This window comes from Nematolebias whitei, chromosome 15 (assembly GCF_014905685.2).
Source record: "Nematolebias whitei isolate Nwh7 chromosome 15, NemWhi1, whole genome shotgun sequence".
In the NCBI taxonomy this organism is placed as follows: Eukaryota; Metazoa; Chordata; class Actinopteri; order Cyprinodontiformes; family Rivulidae; genus Nematolebias; species Nematolebias whitei.
This window is the reverse complement of record NC_056512.1, coordinates 25,521,555-25,540,518: the sequence shown is the minus strand read 5'-3', so window position 1 is coordinate 25,540,518 and position 18,964 is coordinate 25,521,555. Positions and strand designations below refer to the sequence as shown.

The 18,964-nt window shown below is 39.3% G+C and overlaps 1 protein-coding gene across 1 annotated transcript in view; it reads left to right on the top strand.

Annotated features, from left to right (window-relative positions):
• Positions 1-14,235: 14,235 nt before the first annotated feature.
• The window catches only part of grin2aa (glutamate receptor, ionotropic, N-methyl D-aspartate 2A, a), a 268,565-nt gene continuing 263,836 nt past the window's right edge, over positions 14,236-18,964 (top strand). The window contains exon 1 of the mRNA XM_037688511.1: positions 14,236-14,601. Within this exon, the coding sequence (XP_037544439.1) occupies positions 14,236-14,601 (366 nt within the window). The remainder of the gene's footprint in view (positions 14,602-18,964) is intronic.

Genomic DNA, 18,964 nt, shown 5'->3' with positions numbered 1-18,964 from the left:
GAGGAGAAACAGAAGCTGCCACCTCGATGAGAGCCTGGGAGGAAGAAGGAATCATCAACACTTACTTGTGTGACAGGTTATTGCACAGGTAGTGACATTGAGGTTGAATTATTAGATAGTTATTGCCAGTTGTTCAGTGTTATTTATCATGAGTTTAATAATCTAATAGCTTGTGGGTAATATCTGTCCTTTAGTCTTTTTGTACGTGATGACAGACTCATGTATCATCTGAGGGTGGTAGACGAAAAAGTCCTTGTGCTGGGTGGGTGTGGTCCTTAATGATGCTGCGTGCTTTACGCAGACATCGGCTGTGGTAGATTCCTGACACAACCAAAGACCACCGAGCAACCACAGCCCTCTGTGTGGAGCAGACAGCTGCAATCTGGGTGGCCGGGGGAGCAGATGGTGGAGGCCTTGCTCAAGGGCCCAGAGTGGGGCAAATTAAGCTGGTGGAGGGAAATGTGGCTGTTTCATCTTTCCCACCCACATCATGTTTTTGTCAGTCCGGGGGGTGATCGAACCAGCAACTTTCTGATCACAGGCTCCACTTTTCTAACTTCTGCGCCACCATCCTCTCAACATATTATGTTAATAAAGAAAATCCTCAACATGTTGCTCTTCTCATCATTTTCATATTTTCTCAACTTTTTGACTTTTTTTTTATTTACTCGATAATTTGACAGTTTTCTCTTCAACATGTTGATTGAACATTCTGGCTGTTATCCTTCGAATTTCCAACTTTTAATATCGAATAAAAAACAATTTGATCCCACGATGTGAAAAGAAAAAAAAAAAATCCCCATCCCCTTTCAGTACAAAAAGAACTTTTGCTTTGTTTCGTCATCATCTGTGTAAAACGCCATGGGTTCGTCATGACAGGAAGTCCACAGACGGTTTGTGAGGAGTTCCTTCCTCTTGTTGCCTCTTTGGACACATTGTTGTTCTGATCAGCAGCTGATGAAGCTGTAGCGCAGAGAGGAGAGAGCGCGCGCACAGACCGACGGACCGCCAGTCGGTCCATCCAGCTGCCCCTGCATCTGCAGAAGCGCGCGGGCATACGCACGTTCAGCACACGCGCGCTCTCCCTCCCTCCCACCCTCTCACTCGTTTTTCCCCCCCCAACAGTTTCCAGGCGCGTGCGCGGCAGCTCGAGAGGCGTTCGGAGTCCCATGCAGGGTTTGTGCCGCCGCTGCTCTCCATGTGTACGATGCGCGTCCTCTCCTCCCGGGACAGAAAGAACTGGATCCAGGGGAGCTCTGATCCCAGCCGAGGCAAGTTGAGCCCCCCTACCCACCCTCTCCTTACCCTCGCCTCCCCTCATCTCCCCCCACACACACACCCCAACCCCCGTCCCTCACACTGCGCGCGCGGGGGGCCAACAGAGATTGCAGTGGAGAAGCAGCAGTGTAGGCGCACACACGCACTGAAGATTGGATTACAAACAACAGTGGGTTTATTCACCGCTGCACCTGTGAAGTGCTAAAACCAGAGGGATTTCACTCATCTTCTGCTTTTTTTTATTTTTTTTTTCTTCCTTATTTTTTTTTTAATTTTGGACACGCTGGGAATTATTCTTCACCAGAGATTCTGCGATTTCTTTCTCCTTCTGCTCCTCCTGATGCGCAGTGTTTGAGAGAGTAATCATAATACTCATAATAACAATTATAATCATAAACCACCAAGAAGCTGCATGGTGGTTCTCAGGAGAGAGTGGACTGTTGCAATGTCATCTCACACCGCTGTTCTGGAGCTCTGTGGAAGGGAGATGCTGTGAGTATCTTGCTTTTCTTCTGCCCCTCTCATCAGTTCTTAGCAAGTTTTCTCAAATATATATAAAAAAAATCCAAAACCACAAGATCAACTTAGAAGACAGGCAGTGAAAAGATGCTCATATGGAAAAACATCAAGTTCTCTCCTCAGATCTTGGGGAGTTCCACTCGTGATGCTGCAGCGCAGTGAGAGCTGCAGCATTAAAAAAAAAAAAAAGCATGGACCACCTAAAGACAAACATCTTCTTACCTCCACACCTCTTACAGTTAGAACTCATGTAACGGTGCACCACACAGACTGTAAATGAAGGTTTGGCTGGAGGGGGGTGGGGGTGAGATTTGGAGAACACTGCAGGGTTTTTAGTGGCGCCACTGGTTGGCACAACTTCTCACATCTCCAGTCCATCCCAGATCAGGACGAGCAGCGTAACATCGGTGGAGAGGATCTCAGGAAGACGGTTCAGAAGTCTCAGTTCAGTTCCAGAGACACGGCAGAAGGAAACGAGGAGATGCACGGAGAGAGGAGATTTCTTGGCAACAGAAGAAAAAAAGGGGGTTGAAGATGGCAGCAGTTCAGAGTCTTACCAGAAGGGGGCGCACTTGTATTGTGTTCCCTCTAGAGGAGCCGATGGGAAGATCCAAGTAAATTTACATCCACCTTCTCAACCCCACCTTCTCTCCACTGCTCTTCATATCCAGTCACGTTACTGGAGCTTATTACCTCTAAACTTCCTTTATCTCTAAAATAAATAAAATATAAGGTGCCATGCTCTCCAAGGCAGTTAATCTTATTTTCATGGCTGTTAATATGCTCTAAAGTATAAAAATAAAAATAATGAAGACCTAACATACCTTGAAAGAATGCATATTGCCCGCCACTGTTCATGCCAGAGTTTTGATCATCTGAGCAATGACAGAGTTGCATGACTTTATGTGCAATTTTCAGTAGTCCTTAAATTATGTTTTATGGATGATTCTCAGCTACTGCCACAGCAAATTTTAGCTCATTGTCCATAAAATCAACAGAGATGACATCATTTTGGTGTTTGCTAAGATTGATTAGTTGTGACGGCCATTTTTTAATTGGATTTATTAAAAAAATTAAACCACTGTTCATGCAGTGATTACTTTCTGAGAGTTTCATTAAAATTTGTCCTCAGGTTTATGAGATATTTTGCTAACGCTACTAGAAAATGAACACCTTGAAATGAGCACAAATATTATCAGCTTTGCTTTAGTCTTTCAGACAAGAAAATAATAATAAATAACTTATTACTCCAGGAGCTTCAACCCTAGCTTCACAATATTATAACAACATGCTATAACTGTAATGTTATTGAATATCATGACAGTTGCTATAAAAATGTAATTTTCCTCAATCTTCTCTTTTATCGGTTTTGAACATAATCTAATCTAGCTGTTGCTACTTTATGCCTCAAAACCGACTGGTAAATTTATCATCACTATCCACTGTCCCTGCCATTTATCACAATATTAACATTGCATTAAATCTTCCCATCTATTGTGTATCCTTAAACACTATTAATTATTTAGCCATTTTCTGGTCAGCAAGCCTGCAAATGTCTGTTTTTGTGCTTATTTGCAAAAAAATAAAAAATAAATACACAAACAAAAGCAAAAAGGCAAATAGTTAAATAAATAAAAATAGCAAATAGTAATGATGCATTTTGCTCAATCTTAGATACATGTCTATACAAATTTAACTCTAAACAAATAGGTCAGATTTGACAGTAAATGGTTCTGAATGGCTTAAAGTACAGGATATTCAAACCTATAAGAGAGCATCAGATATGATTTGAAAGCAGCGAGAAAAATAATAATTTTGCTTCTTGGGAAGATTCTTGTTTTATCCAGCCTTAAAGTAAAAAACAAAAAAGGATTTGTTATATTTTCTTGTTTTACATCATTCATTATCACTTTTTTTTCACCCCTGATAATTATGTATTTGTTTTGACTGCATAATTCAGCCACTCCAGGATTTTGCATATTACTTTTGTGATTGAATGTTGCTGCAATAATTTGATACTTTATTTTCTCTTTTTCCGTCAAAACAAAATAATGTATTAAATATAACTGATGTAAACAAAAGTAAATTGTTTTGAGGTCAAAGTTTGGATGTGATGAAAAATAGTCAGTGACTGTGCTAAGTTTCAAGGATTACAGGAGCCTCTTGGTTGGATTTATTGTATTTTTTAAGTTTCTGTTGTACATTTCAAATGATAATCACATAAACTTAGATTGCTGCATCTGAATCAAAGTGACACCTCTTCCTATCAGCTAATACCTTTTGTTCTAATTAATAAACTCAGCCCTCACCACTCATCCTCACCTTTGGTTAAGTCACAGCTCAACTGATGGATAAACCCAACCATTCTTGAGTATTTTTTATTCCAAAAAAACACAACAATGTTTTAAAGTCTACATTCAGTCAGAAGGTCGCATGTATTGCAATAGTGTTTTTTCTCCACTTTCATGTGATACATCAGGAAACTGCTGCTCAGCCTTAAGTAGGAATAATGGACAAATGTGATTTTCAGGTGCGTAACATGTTTTCAACGAACAAGTTTCAATTCCAGGAAGTCAACAGCTGAGGTATTTCTTTGCAAAACATAAAATATAATAATAATATTAAAATGTGATGAGAAAGCTTGGGTTAATTGGTTGACATTGTATTAATGGTTTCAATTGAAACCTTTAGAGACTGAATGTTATATGTTACATGGCTTTCTTGTCAAACGCAAATGAAGCCTTATATTGAAACAAAACCAAGTGAGAGAACACACGACACGCATGTCGTGTTGGGCATCAGGTGCACAGAGAGTGCATGCGACACTGTTCGCTTCCTGTTTGAGAGCATGTCAGCAACTTCTCTTTCCTTAATCCCTTTCTCTCACACTCAGTGGGTTTGTTGTAAGGTAAAGCTGTACGTGCAGTGTGGAGACAACATGTTGAAGCCTGAGTGGTAACAGACGATTACTTCCACTGGGCTTCTCGTGGGCTCTTATGCACATGTCAGGGCACATGGAGCAGATGGCTGGCTGGGGCCAGAGAGAGAGAGAGAGAGACAGAGAGATGGATCTGAGGGAAGGATGGACCGTTTGTAGGAATTTGGTGACCGAGAAAAGAAACAGTGTCAGGTGTGCAGGGAATAGTTTGTGTATGTTGTTGGTGAACTGATGGTAAAATCAAACACAACTGAGGAGAGATGTCACTGAAAAGAATGGTCGACATTTAGGATGGAACTGTTCAATTCAGAAATACTTTATTAATCCCGGAGGGAAATAAAATGTTGTTGTAACTCATCATCCTGGTTTCATTAATGAGTTGTTCTAGATGCTGATGGCTGTGGGCAGGAAGGATCTCTTGTAACAGTCTGTCCTACAACGGATCTGAAGACACTTTGTTGTTGTATGACAGTCTGATGAAGAAGATGCTGAGGGTTGTCTATAATGTTCTTCATTTTATGAAGAATCCTTCTTTGTACAATCATCTCCAAAGGTTCTAGAGGAGTCCCCTGAACTGAGCCAGCCTTCTTTATGAGCTTGTTGATCTTTTTTAAATCACTTGCTCCCTCAAGAAGTACAGTCTGCTCTGTCCCTTCTTGTAGACGCTTCACTGTTGCATTTCCAGTCCAGTCTGTTGTCCAGGTGAACCCCAAGTTATTTATACTTCTCCACCACCTCCACTTCTTCTCCCATGATGGAAATAGTGTTGGACCTGTTCCTGTTTCTCCTGAAATCTACAATCATCTCCTTTGTTTTGTTCTCATTCAAGATGAGATGATTGTTTCCACACCATGCCACAAAGCGGTCCACCAGTTCCCTGGACTCAGCTTCTTGTCCATCTCTGATACACCCGACCACTGCAGAGTCATCTGGATATTTCTGCAGATGACAGGAGTCTGTTTTGTACTGGAAATCTGAGGTGTACAGAGTGAAAAGGAATGGTGAGAGTACAGTCCCCTGTGGTGCTCCTGAGCTACTGACCACCTAGTCAGACACACAACCTTTCAGTCTCACAAACTGTGGTCTGTTTGTCAGGTAGTCTTTGATTCAGGTGATTGTTGAGGCCTCCACCTGAGTCTTCTGGAGTTTCTGACAAAGCAAATCAGGTTGGATTTAAGTCTGTTGAGCTCTACCTGGCTTTTAATGTGAAAAAATAAGGTGGATGTGGATCAAAACCTGGGAAAGCAGATGATGCGACAATTTACTCGAGTTAGCCTAAACAATACCAAAAGCAGAATAAGAAGCTGGTGTTCCTTGAAAGAGCGCATACGATATCACCTGGGAATTGTTCGTGTTAAGAAAAGGTGCTGGGGGCAAACTCTCAACTACTACCACAATAAATTCTAACTCAGGAACTGTAATAATGAGTTATTTAAAGCCATTTATTGTACTTGCTGAGATAATTTAGTTGTGGAGACCATCTTGTATCGAGTTAACTCAAAAAGGCGATCATTGATCACAGGCGTACACCAAGAGATTATGTTCTCAAAGTGTCACTGAAATGTTTCCACTGGTTCATGAGAGTTTAGCTTACATGCACACAGTGCTGACCCAAACAACAAATGGCAAATTTTCTAGCAAAGATCTTGTTGTGTAACGTTCAGTTTGTGTTGCAGATGACTCTCAGCTACTACAACACCAATTATTAGTTCAATAGCTGTAAAGTTGACTAACTTAAAGCAATCTGCATTCTTGAGATTACTTGGCTCTGGTGGAGTCATTCTAACGAGTTAAATTCAAAAGTTAACAAGCTGTTAACCCAAAAATGACTTTTGTAATGTTTCATTAAAATTCAACCATTGGTTGTTGAAGTATTTTGTCAACTGACAAGACTCCAACTCTTTTAGAAAACCTTGAAACAAAGATCTCATGCTCATTAGACCTTTATTTATTATTCATTTTCCTATCTAAGATTATTATCTGATAAGGATAAAATGGCCGCGCTCTCCTGTAGTTGCAGCTTTGTGCACTCTGCCCATCTTACGGACGACTGTACGTACATATTCGCGTTGTACCTCGGTGCAATTCCAATAAAGTTTATTCTGATTCTGATTCTGATTTATACAGGTTAGTTCCCAATGAGCCTCAAAGACTCATTTACAAGAGTCTTCAAGGCTCAGTGGGAATCTCGTTGTGTGTTGGGGATGACTTTTTACCCCTACCACACCAGATATTAGACAAATATTTATAAAACCAATATGTTTGTGTTGTCTTTGGTTGAGTAGCTGTTGGCGCCATCTTGAATCATCTTGAATCCAAAAGTTAATCAACTGTAGACGTACATCTATTCTATAATAACCATGCAATGTGAAAACGATGTCAATGTAAAGATTTACCAAACAAAGAGTTCACATGAACTATTATAAAAACATTCATAGTGAGTTGCTATAAGACAACATAAATCCATTTTGCTCTTGGTTTACTTGGGATACTCATTAGCTCATCTGTCTTGGCGGAAAAAAAAAAAAAAAACCTCCATTTCTTCAAATTGAGGTCAAAAAGTTCAGTCTTCCATATCTGTTCACAACCTTCCAGCAGAAACCAGCTTTTAAAAAATCAGCGCTATCACGATGACGTTTCAAAAACCCTTCAGTAAAACTGACAGTGACCACAGACAACAGTGGATGTTAAAAGAAAAATAAATAAATGAAAAACTCACTTAAAACAAAAAAAAACTTTTTTTTTCCAGTCAATGCCACACATGAAAAAATGATTTACTGTGGATGAAAGCTTGATGGATGCAAGCAGTGTGGAGGATGAAACAAATGATGGACAGATAAATGAATTGACGACAGGGTGATGAATGGATATAAAGTAATGGAGGGGCCAGTGTGAGGAAAAAAACAATGCAACACAAATATTCAACAAAACAGAGTTTGCACTATGGACACACACACACACACACACATCCTCTGGGCTGTACACTGAAACATATACTTAGCATCGTCAGTATCAGGCCTTCTGGCTCTGTTAATAAGTCATATCATAAAGTGTGTACGGTATGTTCATCCATGTTTAATTCAATTTGGGACAATAGAGGCGAGAACAAATGTGACTCTGCCAGTAAATACAGTCATTTTAATCATCATGTCAAGATAATGCAGCTGAATTATTAATGCATGTGTGGCAGGGTTGCGTGTGAAACAGAAATGTGAGCTTTGTGATGGTGAAATGGTGTGGGAACAGTGGCGGTGTACCACGAGATATGTTTCAAAATGTAAAATTATTGGACAACTACAATTTTCTGAGACAGTTAATTTTGGTTTTTCATCATCTGTAAGCCATAATCATCACATTACAAGACATAAAGGCTTGAAATATTTCACTCTATGTGTAATGAATTTATATGAGTTTCACTTTCTGAAATAATTGAGGGGAAAATAAACTTTTTCCACAATATTTCAAATTTCTTACATGCACCTGTATAACAGCTAAGTCATTTTTAATATGAGTCTTGGTGTGTATGTATAAGAGCCACTGGTGTATTGGTGTCTGCCAAACATCAGCCACTGTTGCGATGCCAAGAAACGATAGCCTTGGTGCGACAACAACCTGCCCCACATACAGGAAGCTTTAGCAGAGGATGTTCTCTTTTTCTCCTCCACTTTGTTTTTCTCCCACTTATTTTCATCTAATCCTCCTGTTCCCAAAATATCCCTGAGTGGAAACAAAGACAAGAAGGACACACTACAAAAACAGCAAAATAAACTGTTGTCCAAATTTCACACACAAGCGATTGGAGCCAAACGATAATCTTGTCAGTGACAGTCGCATCTTTTCTAATAAAACGCCACATAGGTGCCAGGTTGACCCTAAAAGACAGCTGGTTATGTCTAGCAAAGACTAAAAGCTCTGAAGGCATGTTGTAATTGCATTTTCAAGGACATTACCATATTTTAAAGTCTTTGTGTGCATGGTTGTGTGTGTGTGTGTGTGTGTGTGTGTGTGTGTTGGGGGGGGGGGGTAGGACCAAGGCCACATGAGTGCTAAATATGGGGTCAGAACAGTCAAAATAGATGTGTATGTAAAGACAGAAATGTGTGCATTTAGTCAATAGTTGTTTGTGTATGTTTCCTTTTTAAAAATACAATTTAAAAAGTTACAACTTCACAAACTTCCAAGTTTACAGTTTAAGAATACAAAGAACTATGACTGTTTGTGAATACAATTTTTTTCTACGAAAATACGAATTTCCAACTAGATCTTATGTCACGGGATCACAGGCTGGTTAATCAAGCACAGAAAACATCGAACGCGATGCACATGTGTTCAGATTCAAGTTCCAGTTCTCGTTTCTCCTACTGCCTTTTTGATCGTATAAAACCATCTTCTTTCCTTTTCTTTCTCCATCCCACCTCCTCTGCCATTTCTTCAGTTTTTGTTTGATCATACTCCTCATGTCTGATTTGCTTGTTTATGTGAAGTTAATACGATTCTGATTTGCCTTCTTTGCCATCTTATCTGCTTCCCCGTTTCCTTTTATTCCACTATGTGCTGGTACCATCAAAATACTACTTTTAGTCAAATTCTTTGTATCCTGAATAATTTATGTAGTATTTCTAATAAAATGTTTGGTCAGATGTCTGAATTATTGTGTTTTAAATTCAACAATACAGAACTGGAATCTGAACAAATTATTGTTTTACAGTGTTCTGCTAATAGACCTGCAGACATTTTTCCTGTGTATACTGATAATCCTATGGTGATTTTATTTCCTATTTTTAAAATAAATTCCTGTGGTGCTAATAAGTTGCAAAAGCATTAAGAATGCATGTGCAAAAAGTATTGGTGTGTTCTGTGCTCCATTAACCAGCCTGTGACGCAGTGACATAAATTAACAGTTATAAATTCATATTCTAATAGAACAAATCTGTGTTCAAACATTCATAGTTACTTGTATTCATAAAGAGTAAACCACAACTGTAAACTTGAACTTTGTATTTGTAAGTTTGTCAAGTTGTAACTTTTTAAATTGTATTTTTATACATGAAACATACATGTACATGTACGAATTTTACTTATGCTGTTACATTTACTATTGATTAATATGCACACATTTCTGTCTTTATATACACAATTATTTTGATAGTGTTCTTACCCCATAGTCAAATAAATAAAGAAGTTATCTGTAATTTACACCTTGAACAGGATGTCTGTCAGGTATTTGCAGCACCACTGCTTAATGCACACAAAATGTCACATACGACATGATAGTGGGAAAAGGGAAGAGGCTTAAAAGATAGGTTCACCTCTCGACCCTTTGAGGCACTTTTACAAAACAGTTCTGCAGAACAGCGACAGCGCCAAGTGTTTCTTTAAGTTCCCTCTAACCATTCATGAAAAACTTATCAAGCCAGCCCAGTCCTGCATAGATATTAGCTTTGAAAAATGAAGCAAGTTTTTGTGGTAACCAAAGGAAGCGCCACACAATGAATGTGTGACAGATATCTTCCTCATATCATATTTAAAACTTGACATTCATTTAGTTTTACAGTTTTCGTTTTGTTGACTACTCTGTAATGAACTCTGGTTATTGTTTGTTTTTTAGGCTTTTAAATCTTGGGTTGGGTGGTCGCACCAACACCATGTCATCATTAGATCACATTATCAACTGTCACAACTCTGTTACTGTTGCCACCTTGATGCTGAAATGGCACAACAGTGGTGGACTGGCTTCAACACCCCCACCCCATGTCATCACGGTCCATTCAGAAATTACCCCAAAATGACTCGATATGTATAAATCCTGGCAGAATCTTGGGTCTGCCTATTGACTAGTTTCAAGGATTCAAGGATTCAAGAGTCTTTATTGTCATTCACACCACATGTGGTACATGAGGTGGAACAAAACTATGTACTTAGGGTCCCAGTTACATCCAACAAAAATACAACTTGTAAAGAAAAACAGTAGTAAGATCCAAGACATGAACTAAGAAAAATGCTAAACTGAGAATACACTAAATACACTAGATTAGTCCATCCATCCATCCATCCATCCATCCATTATCTTTACCCGCTTATTCCATTTTGGGTCACGGGGGTCGCTGGTGCCCATGTCCAGCAATCACTGTGCGAGGGGCGGGGTACACCCTGGACGGGTCGCAAGTCCATCACAGGACCACATAGAGACAAACGAGACAAACAACCATTCACTCTCTCACTCACACCTAGGGACAATTTAGAGTTACCAATCAGCCTAACATGCATGTTTTTGGTCTGTGGGAGGAAACCGGAGCACCCGGAGAAAACCCACGCATGCACGGAGAGAACATGCAAATTCCACCCAGAAGGCACCTGGACCGGGGTTTGAACCAAGGACCTGCTCGCTGAGAGGCAGCAGCTCTACCAGTTGTGCCACCGTGCTGCCCACTAGATTAGTCTCTGTCTTCCAAACCAAACATTTCAAAATAAGGGCTTGGCTTGTTCAGTGTGTAATAAAAACTATACTACGCTCTCAACTGTTTTTGCTACAGACACTTATAATTTTAAGATATCTGAGTTGTTTGGATTATGGAGGATTGAATGAGTAGTATTATTGTAGTCCACAGCAAGTGTTACTAATCTCCTGTAGGAAAGAAGTTCCTAGCTAAACATCATCTGCTTTCAATAATAAAGTGCTATGTGTTGTCATCATTGTATGTTCCCATACAATGGTGAAATTGGCTCTCTGCATGTAACCCATCACACCTGGGATACACCCAGGTGGAGCAGTGGGCAGCTATGTAAGATGCACGGGGTGCAATTTGGGATTAGGTGTCCTGCTCAGAGACACCGCAGGATGTGCAATGACCGGGAATCGAACCCAGGACCTTCAGTTCCTGAGTCGGCTGCCCTGCCCCTACACCATCTCGGCCCCTTCAAAGTACATAAAGAAAATAATTAAAGGAAGTAAATATTTTCACAACAGCTTTAATATCCAGGAAACCACTTTAATTATTGGTCATTCAGTAGGTCGTCATAAAACACCTACAGTCAGCATTGAAACAATAAATGTCCAGAGAAAATGATCAGCTGCTCAATGCTGCTGCGTTTCGGCAAGTTGGACATCTTCATTAAGATTTTGATGTGAAACGCTTTATATTACCAACAGTTGACACCTAAAATGTGAGAGTTTCTGTGTCTCACATATAAAGTTGGGGTTTGGCAAGAACAGAAAATAATGTCTAGTGTTTCTTTGAAAGGATAAAGACAGTGCTTTGAGATGTGTACAATGTTGTTGATGCCTAAAATAGAAACAAAAGCCCATAGTAGTCAAATAACGAAACAGCTTTTTGGTATAAAAAAAAAATAAAAGTGTCCTAAAAAAACAAAAGTGTCTGACACTAAAGAGTTTATTTGGCTGGACTTTGCAGAAATGAACTGAAGTTTTGATGATGCAACTTTAGATTCAACTTTCATTTAGAAGCAAAGCAAAAGCGTATACAGGGAACTCAATCTTTAGCACAGAACCTTGCGCTGCAGTACCATTTTTATTGCAGTTTCACTAGATATGGTATATAGGCTTCAGAAAACAATACAAAGATACTTTGAACTACACTTTTGTCTCTTTGGGCATGCAACACCGAACAACGTTGTAAAGTTAATGTAGTTTGCATAGAAACACAAAAATGTTAGAAATGGTTTAAAATCTGAATATTCTCTTAATTTTACAGTTTAGCATTTAACAGTTTGTGCATTTGTTTATAAAATAAGAAAAACTAAAAAGAAACCAAGAGTCACCATGTTCCAGAGTCTTTCACATTGATTAGCGACACATATTTCTAGACTTCTAATATTTAATCTTTTATTTTCCACCGTGGAAATGCTGTGGAACTGAGAAATAATATTTTTCTATTTTAATTTGTGTTCTCAGCACTGCCTCGGAGATTGGCATGAAAAATGATGATCTCCTGTGAATCAATTATGCAACTGGCTCTGTGGTGACTCAAAAGCATACAGTTCTGTCAGCGGATCCATAAATCGTCGAGAGTGCATGTGGAGGCATTATGTGGCCATATGCTTCACGCCCGCAAGATTTTTCTCATGCTTAACGCTCCTGATCATACATTGCACAACATATGATTGGATTTTATGCTTTCCAAGTGCCAGGCTTTCAAAAAAAAAAAAAAAACGAGGAGACAGAGGCGACAGTAATATTTATTTGTATTTTCTTTTTGATTGGTGCAGGTAGTTCAGCTGATATTACATTTGCACATATCCATCCCCCCCCCCCCCCCACACACACACACACCTTTCATCTCTATGCCTTATATTCAATTTGTGCAAGGAATGTTACTTCAAAGACTATATAGTTGTCATGACATATGATTTATGACATTAATTGGCTTATTATAGTCAATGCAGTTTGTCCTTTTATGTAAATTGTCTCCTACAGAATGTCTCCCTAGGAGACAAACTGATCTTTCTGACAGCTGTCTCACCACTGAACATTACATCATTCCAACAAGCTCTCATTCCCGGGGCATCAAATGGTGCTGCAGCTCAGTAGGTGTCTTTTTTTGTTGGTGTTGTGACACGACGGCCACAGCAACGCTCGAGTTCCCCAGCAAACAATGCTTAATCCACAATTTTTTTTTTTTTTTTTATAAATCAGCTTAATTTATAAAAGTTTTAGTGTTTTTAACTTAATTAACTTATTTCTTTATTCTTAGATGTTAGCAATAAATTATTCAAGGTTTTCTGCACTGTAGCTTTAGAAGTAAGGACAACATATTTTACATACCACTAGTGGCACATAAATGGTTCCAGTATAGGGGTGTTTGAATGGCATACTCATTAATTTAATTGTCTGTATGTGAAAACCTAAAAAAAAAAGGGAATAAATAACATGTATTCCACACTTAACTGTCAAACAGATTTCTGTTCATGGCTGATATTGCGTTACATGTATTGTTTCATTGACATATGACAATGAATACATTACATTTGTAAACTGTATCATCAATACGTGCGAGCTTTGTCTGTAAAGCACAGTTTGTACCTGAATCATCTGATTCCAGCAGTCATGGCCACAATGTGTGTACTTGTTAGTCATCTCCTCTGTCTCACCTCTCTGCAACTTCCTCCCAAGGCCGTCTCCCTCCCTACACGTTTTTATATGTTTAATAAACTTACTGAAAAGAAATTTAATCTTTTAAAGAAGTCACTGCTTGGACGTTTGGGCTAAGAGAGCTGCACATTAACAATTTATCTCTTCTGCTTTTTTTTCTTCTGTTTCTATCATCTTCCCACACTTCTCTGCCCAAACCCTTTCACTCTTTGATCTGTCTACATCTGTCTCTGCTTTCCATCATCCTCTCTCCGTGCAGGGGATGAAGTGGATCAGCACTATGTCCCTCAGCAGCAAAAGGAGTAAGAGGAGGATTAGAAGGAGGAGTATTTGTAGCAGTGGAGGAGATGGCCTCCTGCTCTCCTTGGTCCTCCTGGTGGCGGTGACCATGATGACGAGCCCTGCGGTGGCGCAAAAGCAGAGGACCAGTGGTGGTTCAGAAAAAGTGCCGGTACTGAACATCGCGGTGATCCTGGGACGCACGCGCTACATCTCTGACCGGGACATCCGGGCTCTTTGGAGCAAAGAGGACCCTATTGACGTCAATGTGGTCACACTGCTGGTCAACGAAACGGACCCAAAAAGCATCATCACCCACATGTGCGACTTGATGTCGGGTACCAAGATCCACGGCGTGGTATTCGGGGACGGCACTGACCAGGAGGCCATTGCCCAGATTTTGGATTTTATTTCCTCGCAGACGCTCATACCCATCTTGGGCATTAATGGAGGGTCGTCTATGATCATGGCTGACAAGGTATGTTGAATCATCTGAATTTGTAAATGTGGAAATGGTCAGTGAGTGAAAAAAAAAATTAAGAAATGGATGCAAAGATGTATGCATGAATTACTGAAATGAACGTTATGATGTCGAAAAATGGATGAATGAATGAAAATACGTTTTTGGACTGATTACGAGTGAACTGGCACCATGTCTTATTTATGCATATTTACGTTATTGCAACTGGCCGTACCTTGAAAAAAAATCCAAATAAGATTGAACAAAAAAGGCCAGTCCTTACAGACAAACATACCATGCTTTTAGACCACAAGATCTTAAACATGTATGGTAGTTCCTATTATTTTTTGCATGTGAACTTAATGTCTAGTCATTTCAGTCACTGACTAAAGGAAGAAGATGAATACTCAACAACTACCTGTCTAGCTAAAAAAATGTGTAAACCCAATAATTTCTTGTGATTATGAAGACAATTGGCTCACATCTTGCACAGTCATGGAGTTGCTTTTGCACTACAAATGCAAACCAAAACCACTTCGACTCAGGAATGCCTGGGAAGTGTTTGGATCACAAACACCTATATTATGACACAAGAAAAAGTGCTGGAAGAACCAGGTAAGTTTTCTCAGGAACCATTTTAAGTATTTGATAACGAGGCAGAGAACATGATGAAGGGAAATGACAGAGATTTGTCAGTAAAGACAGAATGTTATGAAAGGAATTACTAGTGTAACCAACATGAACTACCGGTCCAAGTTGTAATACTCGAAATCGTCATTGATTTTTCAAGAATAAAAATCCCTCAACAATGTGCAAAAGGCTTGATTGGCATCCTCATTTGAATCGGCAAATCTTTCTTGCCTGCCAATCACTTTGAAATGGGAATGGGAAGAAATGAACGGTGAATGATTATGCGGACTCGGGTGCCACTGATGAGCTCCTTGAATTCATCACATTTCACAATAGAGCCATACTTAAATCTGTTATTTGCCCAGATCAAAGCCAGCTTACTTGCAGGGATGGCTATATGGGAGGAAAATTGCACCCAAGTTAAAGAATTCCCAGTTAATTCAAATGCAATAAAAAAAAGTTCCCTGTGTTAAATGAATCATGATAAAAGGTAAAAGTAGGTCAGTTAAAATCTTATTTTATAAAGAGATATAAATTTCTATGATTAAACCTATGAACTTAAGTATAGCTTTAGGGGGGAAAGTGATTCAATAACTTGTGAGCGTGACCTCTGTTGCAGCAGAATATTGATCTAATCCAACACTATCAACAGCTCCTTCAGCCATAAACAACTTACAAGTTCTGCTTAATGGGAAAGAGATGTGAAGCTTGTGCATACAAATCGTTATCTTAATAAATAAATACTATTTCCCATTGAGAAGCCTGGCTAGAGTTGAGTGGAAAAAAGGATTTATCTACCACTGCAAGTATTTGAAAAACTTTATGGTTTTATTGCTACCACTGAAGGCATAATGGAACGTTGCTAAAGAGATCAAAGCATGTCTGTCAGTCTGTCATGTTCTTTGAATATTAAAAAGAACAATTTTGACGAGTTAATGTGGTGATTTCAAAATCATTTTCTGTGGGAAGAGGGTGTGGGGAGTCAAATTAATGTACCCTGTTATATCCTAACCACTGCTGTTTTTCTATACAGGTTTCTTTTTTTTTAATCACAATACCCTTCTCACTTACTTACCCTAAAACAGAATCCCCACAACTGTTTCTGCCAATGTTGATTTTTTGGACAAGTTTACAAAGTTGAAACAATGGTCATGGATGAGCTACACCTACAGTATAATGACAGAATACATCACACACTCCACTTTCATCGCGTTGCCATTGATAAGTGCGCCTCTGTTCGGCTCTCATTTTATCGCTTCTTCTCAGGTGTAAGTTATTTGCCACTGTGACTTGTTTCCCTACTCTGTGGGTGGGATTTTAACTGGTCAATGTTCGAGCCATTCCTCCCATTGTGGTCCTTGACTGAACTATACAAATATATTTTTAGCCTGTTCCAGCACTGCTTATAATTCCAGGTGTAGCATGGCTACACCACTCCATCTTGGATATATCTCTGTAAATGCACTCAATTCTTGTCGCATCATCTGTCAACATGATGTGGAGGAGGTGGTTCAGATGTAGTTTGCAGTTTTGCTAGGCAGGTCATCCAGTGACGTAGCTCCATTGACCCAACCAATGGCTGCTGTCTGCTTACATCAAAATTGGCGCCACAGAGCAGTCCGCTTGGAAACTCCAACAAGGTGGTCTTATAAACCCAGCTGAGTGAGGGTGGGTGCCGGCAGTGTGCATGCCCTTAACTGGTGTGGTGTCATGTAAAGTCAATTAAGAAAGTGTTAAAGTACCAATTGAGTGTTGAACTGATTTTGATTGAAATGATCCACTGAACTGATGAAAATGAAGGAACAGAAATATGTGTGGTTCAGCAGAATTAGCAGCATCATGTTTTGTCACAGAGCTTTTATAATGACCTGAAGTTGGGAGATATTTTGAAACAATCAAATATTAACCAATAAATGTGTGATTACATAAACATCTCTTGACAGCATTGCCAACACAACTTGCAAGATTTGGTGATGCTAGTGGTGAACACATCTAACCAAAATCCATAATACCAACCCATAATAGCTAACTAAAAAGTTAGCTTCACTAACGCTAAACCACTAAACAGGTAAAAAACCCTAAAACATAGTGGAAGCTAATGCTAACTGCTAATCGTTAAGGCGACTGTTAGTCTGCATCACATGTTTTTGTCTCCTTCCAGTTAAAGACTGGTGGGACTGATGCAAACCTGCTGATGTTAGTTTGATTCTTTTGGTTTGATTTGAAGGTGGATAGGGTCATTTGTGGCAATTCAACCAATGCAAACCAGAGTTATAGACCTGATTAATGCAGGCGGACACAAAAAATGCTAAAGATGCTACACGCACACACAAGACACATGATGCACACGTGCATTGCTGCATGTGTGATGGGATAGTTGTTTTTCAGGGAGGATAAATGGCATAAAAATATAAGTTTTCACAGCAGTGGAAGAGTTTGAGCTACACTGTTTAGCTAGCTGCTGCAGTGTCAACCAGTTATGTCTCGTCACATGGAGGCCTACACGTAGTCAGTCGCTGCCTAATGGACTTTGAGACACGCCCACAACAGACAGGAACAGCTGTTTGAATTTTGTTAGCAGACTTAAAGTTAGCAGAACCTCATTTAGCAGAAGGTAATTGGTCTGCTAGCTGTTACCAAAGTTAGTAAAAATGCTAATCCACTGAAAAAGTTATGCTATAAGTTAGTGGAGTAGCAGAACCATACCCATTACTGGGATATGCCATTGCCCTTTAATTACTGCCAATATTAAAATAAAGCACTTTTCTTGGAAGAACAATAGCTGTAAATAGGAATACAATGTTTATTTTAACAGTTAGATGGTGATGAACTAACAAAATAGACAAATTGCCCAATAATACATGTTGCTGCTGATTTCACATTGCCACCAGACTTCTTCCAAAGCTTACCTTTTTTGTGGTTTAATTCTAACGCAGAAACAATGACACATTTATACCAACATTTCTTTTTCCTTTTCAAGAAAATCACATTTCAGACGCACCAGTTACCTGCTGCTTCCTGTTTCTCACAAACTGCAGCTTTCTCACCAATTCTGAGCTCAGTGTAAATCGGCTGAGATTTATTCCCTTTGTTTATGGCAAATACACAAGTACTCTAGTTACTGTGGTAATGGTTTATCGATCATGTATGTGGCCCCTTTTCAGCGAGAACAGAGGAAGGGTATTGAGGAAAGGAGAAAAATCAGAAGGAAGGGCAGTGGAAGGATAAGGAGGTACATGTTAGGATAAAGGAGGTGTAAGGAGGAGGGGGTGGGGTGCAGACGAAGGTGTGAGGGATAATCCCTCATCTTGACCAGCGTTGATGTTGAGTGGACGGGGGATTACTGAATGTACTGTCGGGGTCCTGTTCCACTCAAAGCACTTCAGGAGCACACATTTAGTGGTTTTTCTGTCACTTGTGAGGAAATGGCTCTGTTGTATTTAATTTTAGAGTCTTAAAGTCAACCAGACCTTAAACCAACATAAAACAAACCTACATATCTTCAAAAAAAAGTTAAATACAAAAACAACTGGACTTTATTTGTAGCAAAAGTCCAGTTGTTTTGTATTGAACATTTTTTGAATTTATCATTTCCTAGATGACTGAACATCTTCACCAGCATAAATCTAGATATCAAATCGTAACTATTTGAAAGTGGTGATTTTTTTTTTTCCACCAATTTTTTTGTCATTAGTTAAAAAAGTAGTGATGCAGCTCATTGACCATAGCACCTTTTCCTCTATTATATATA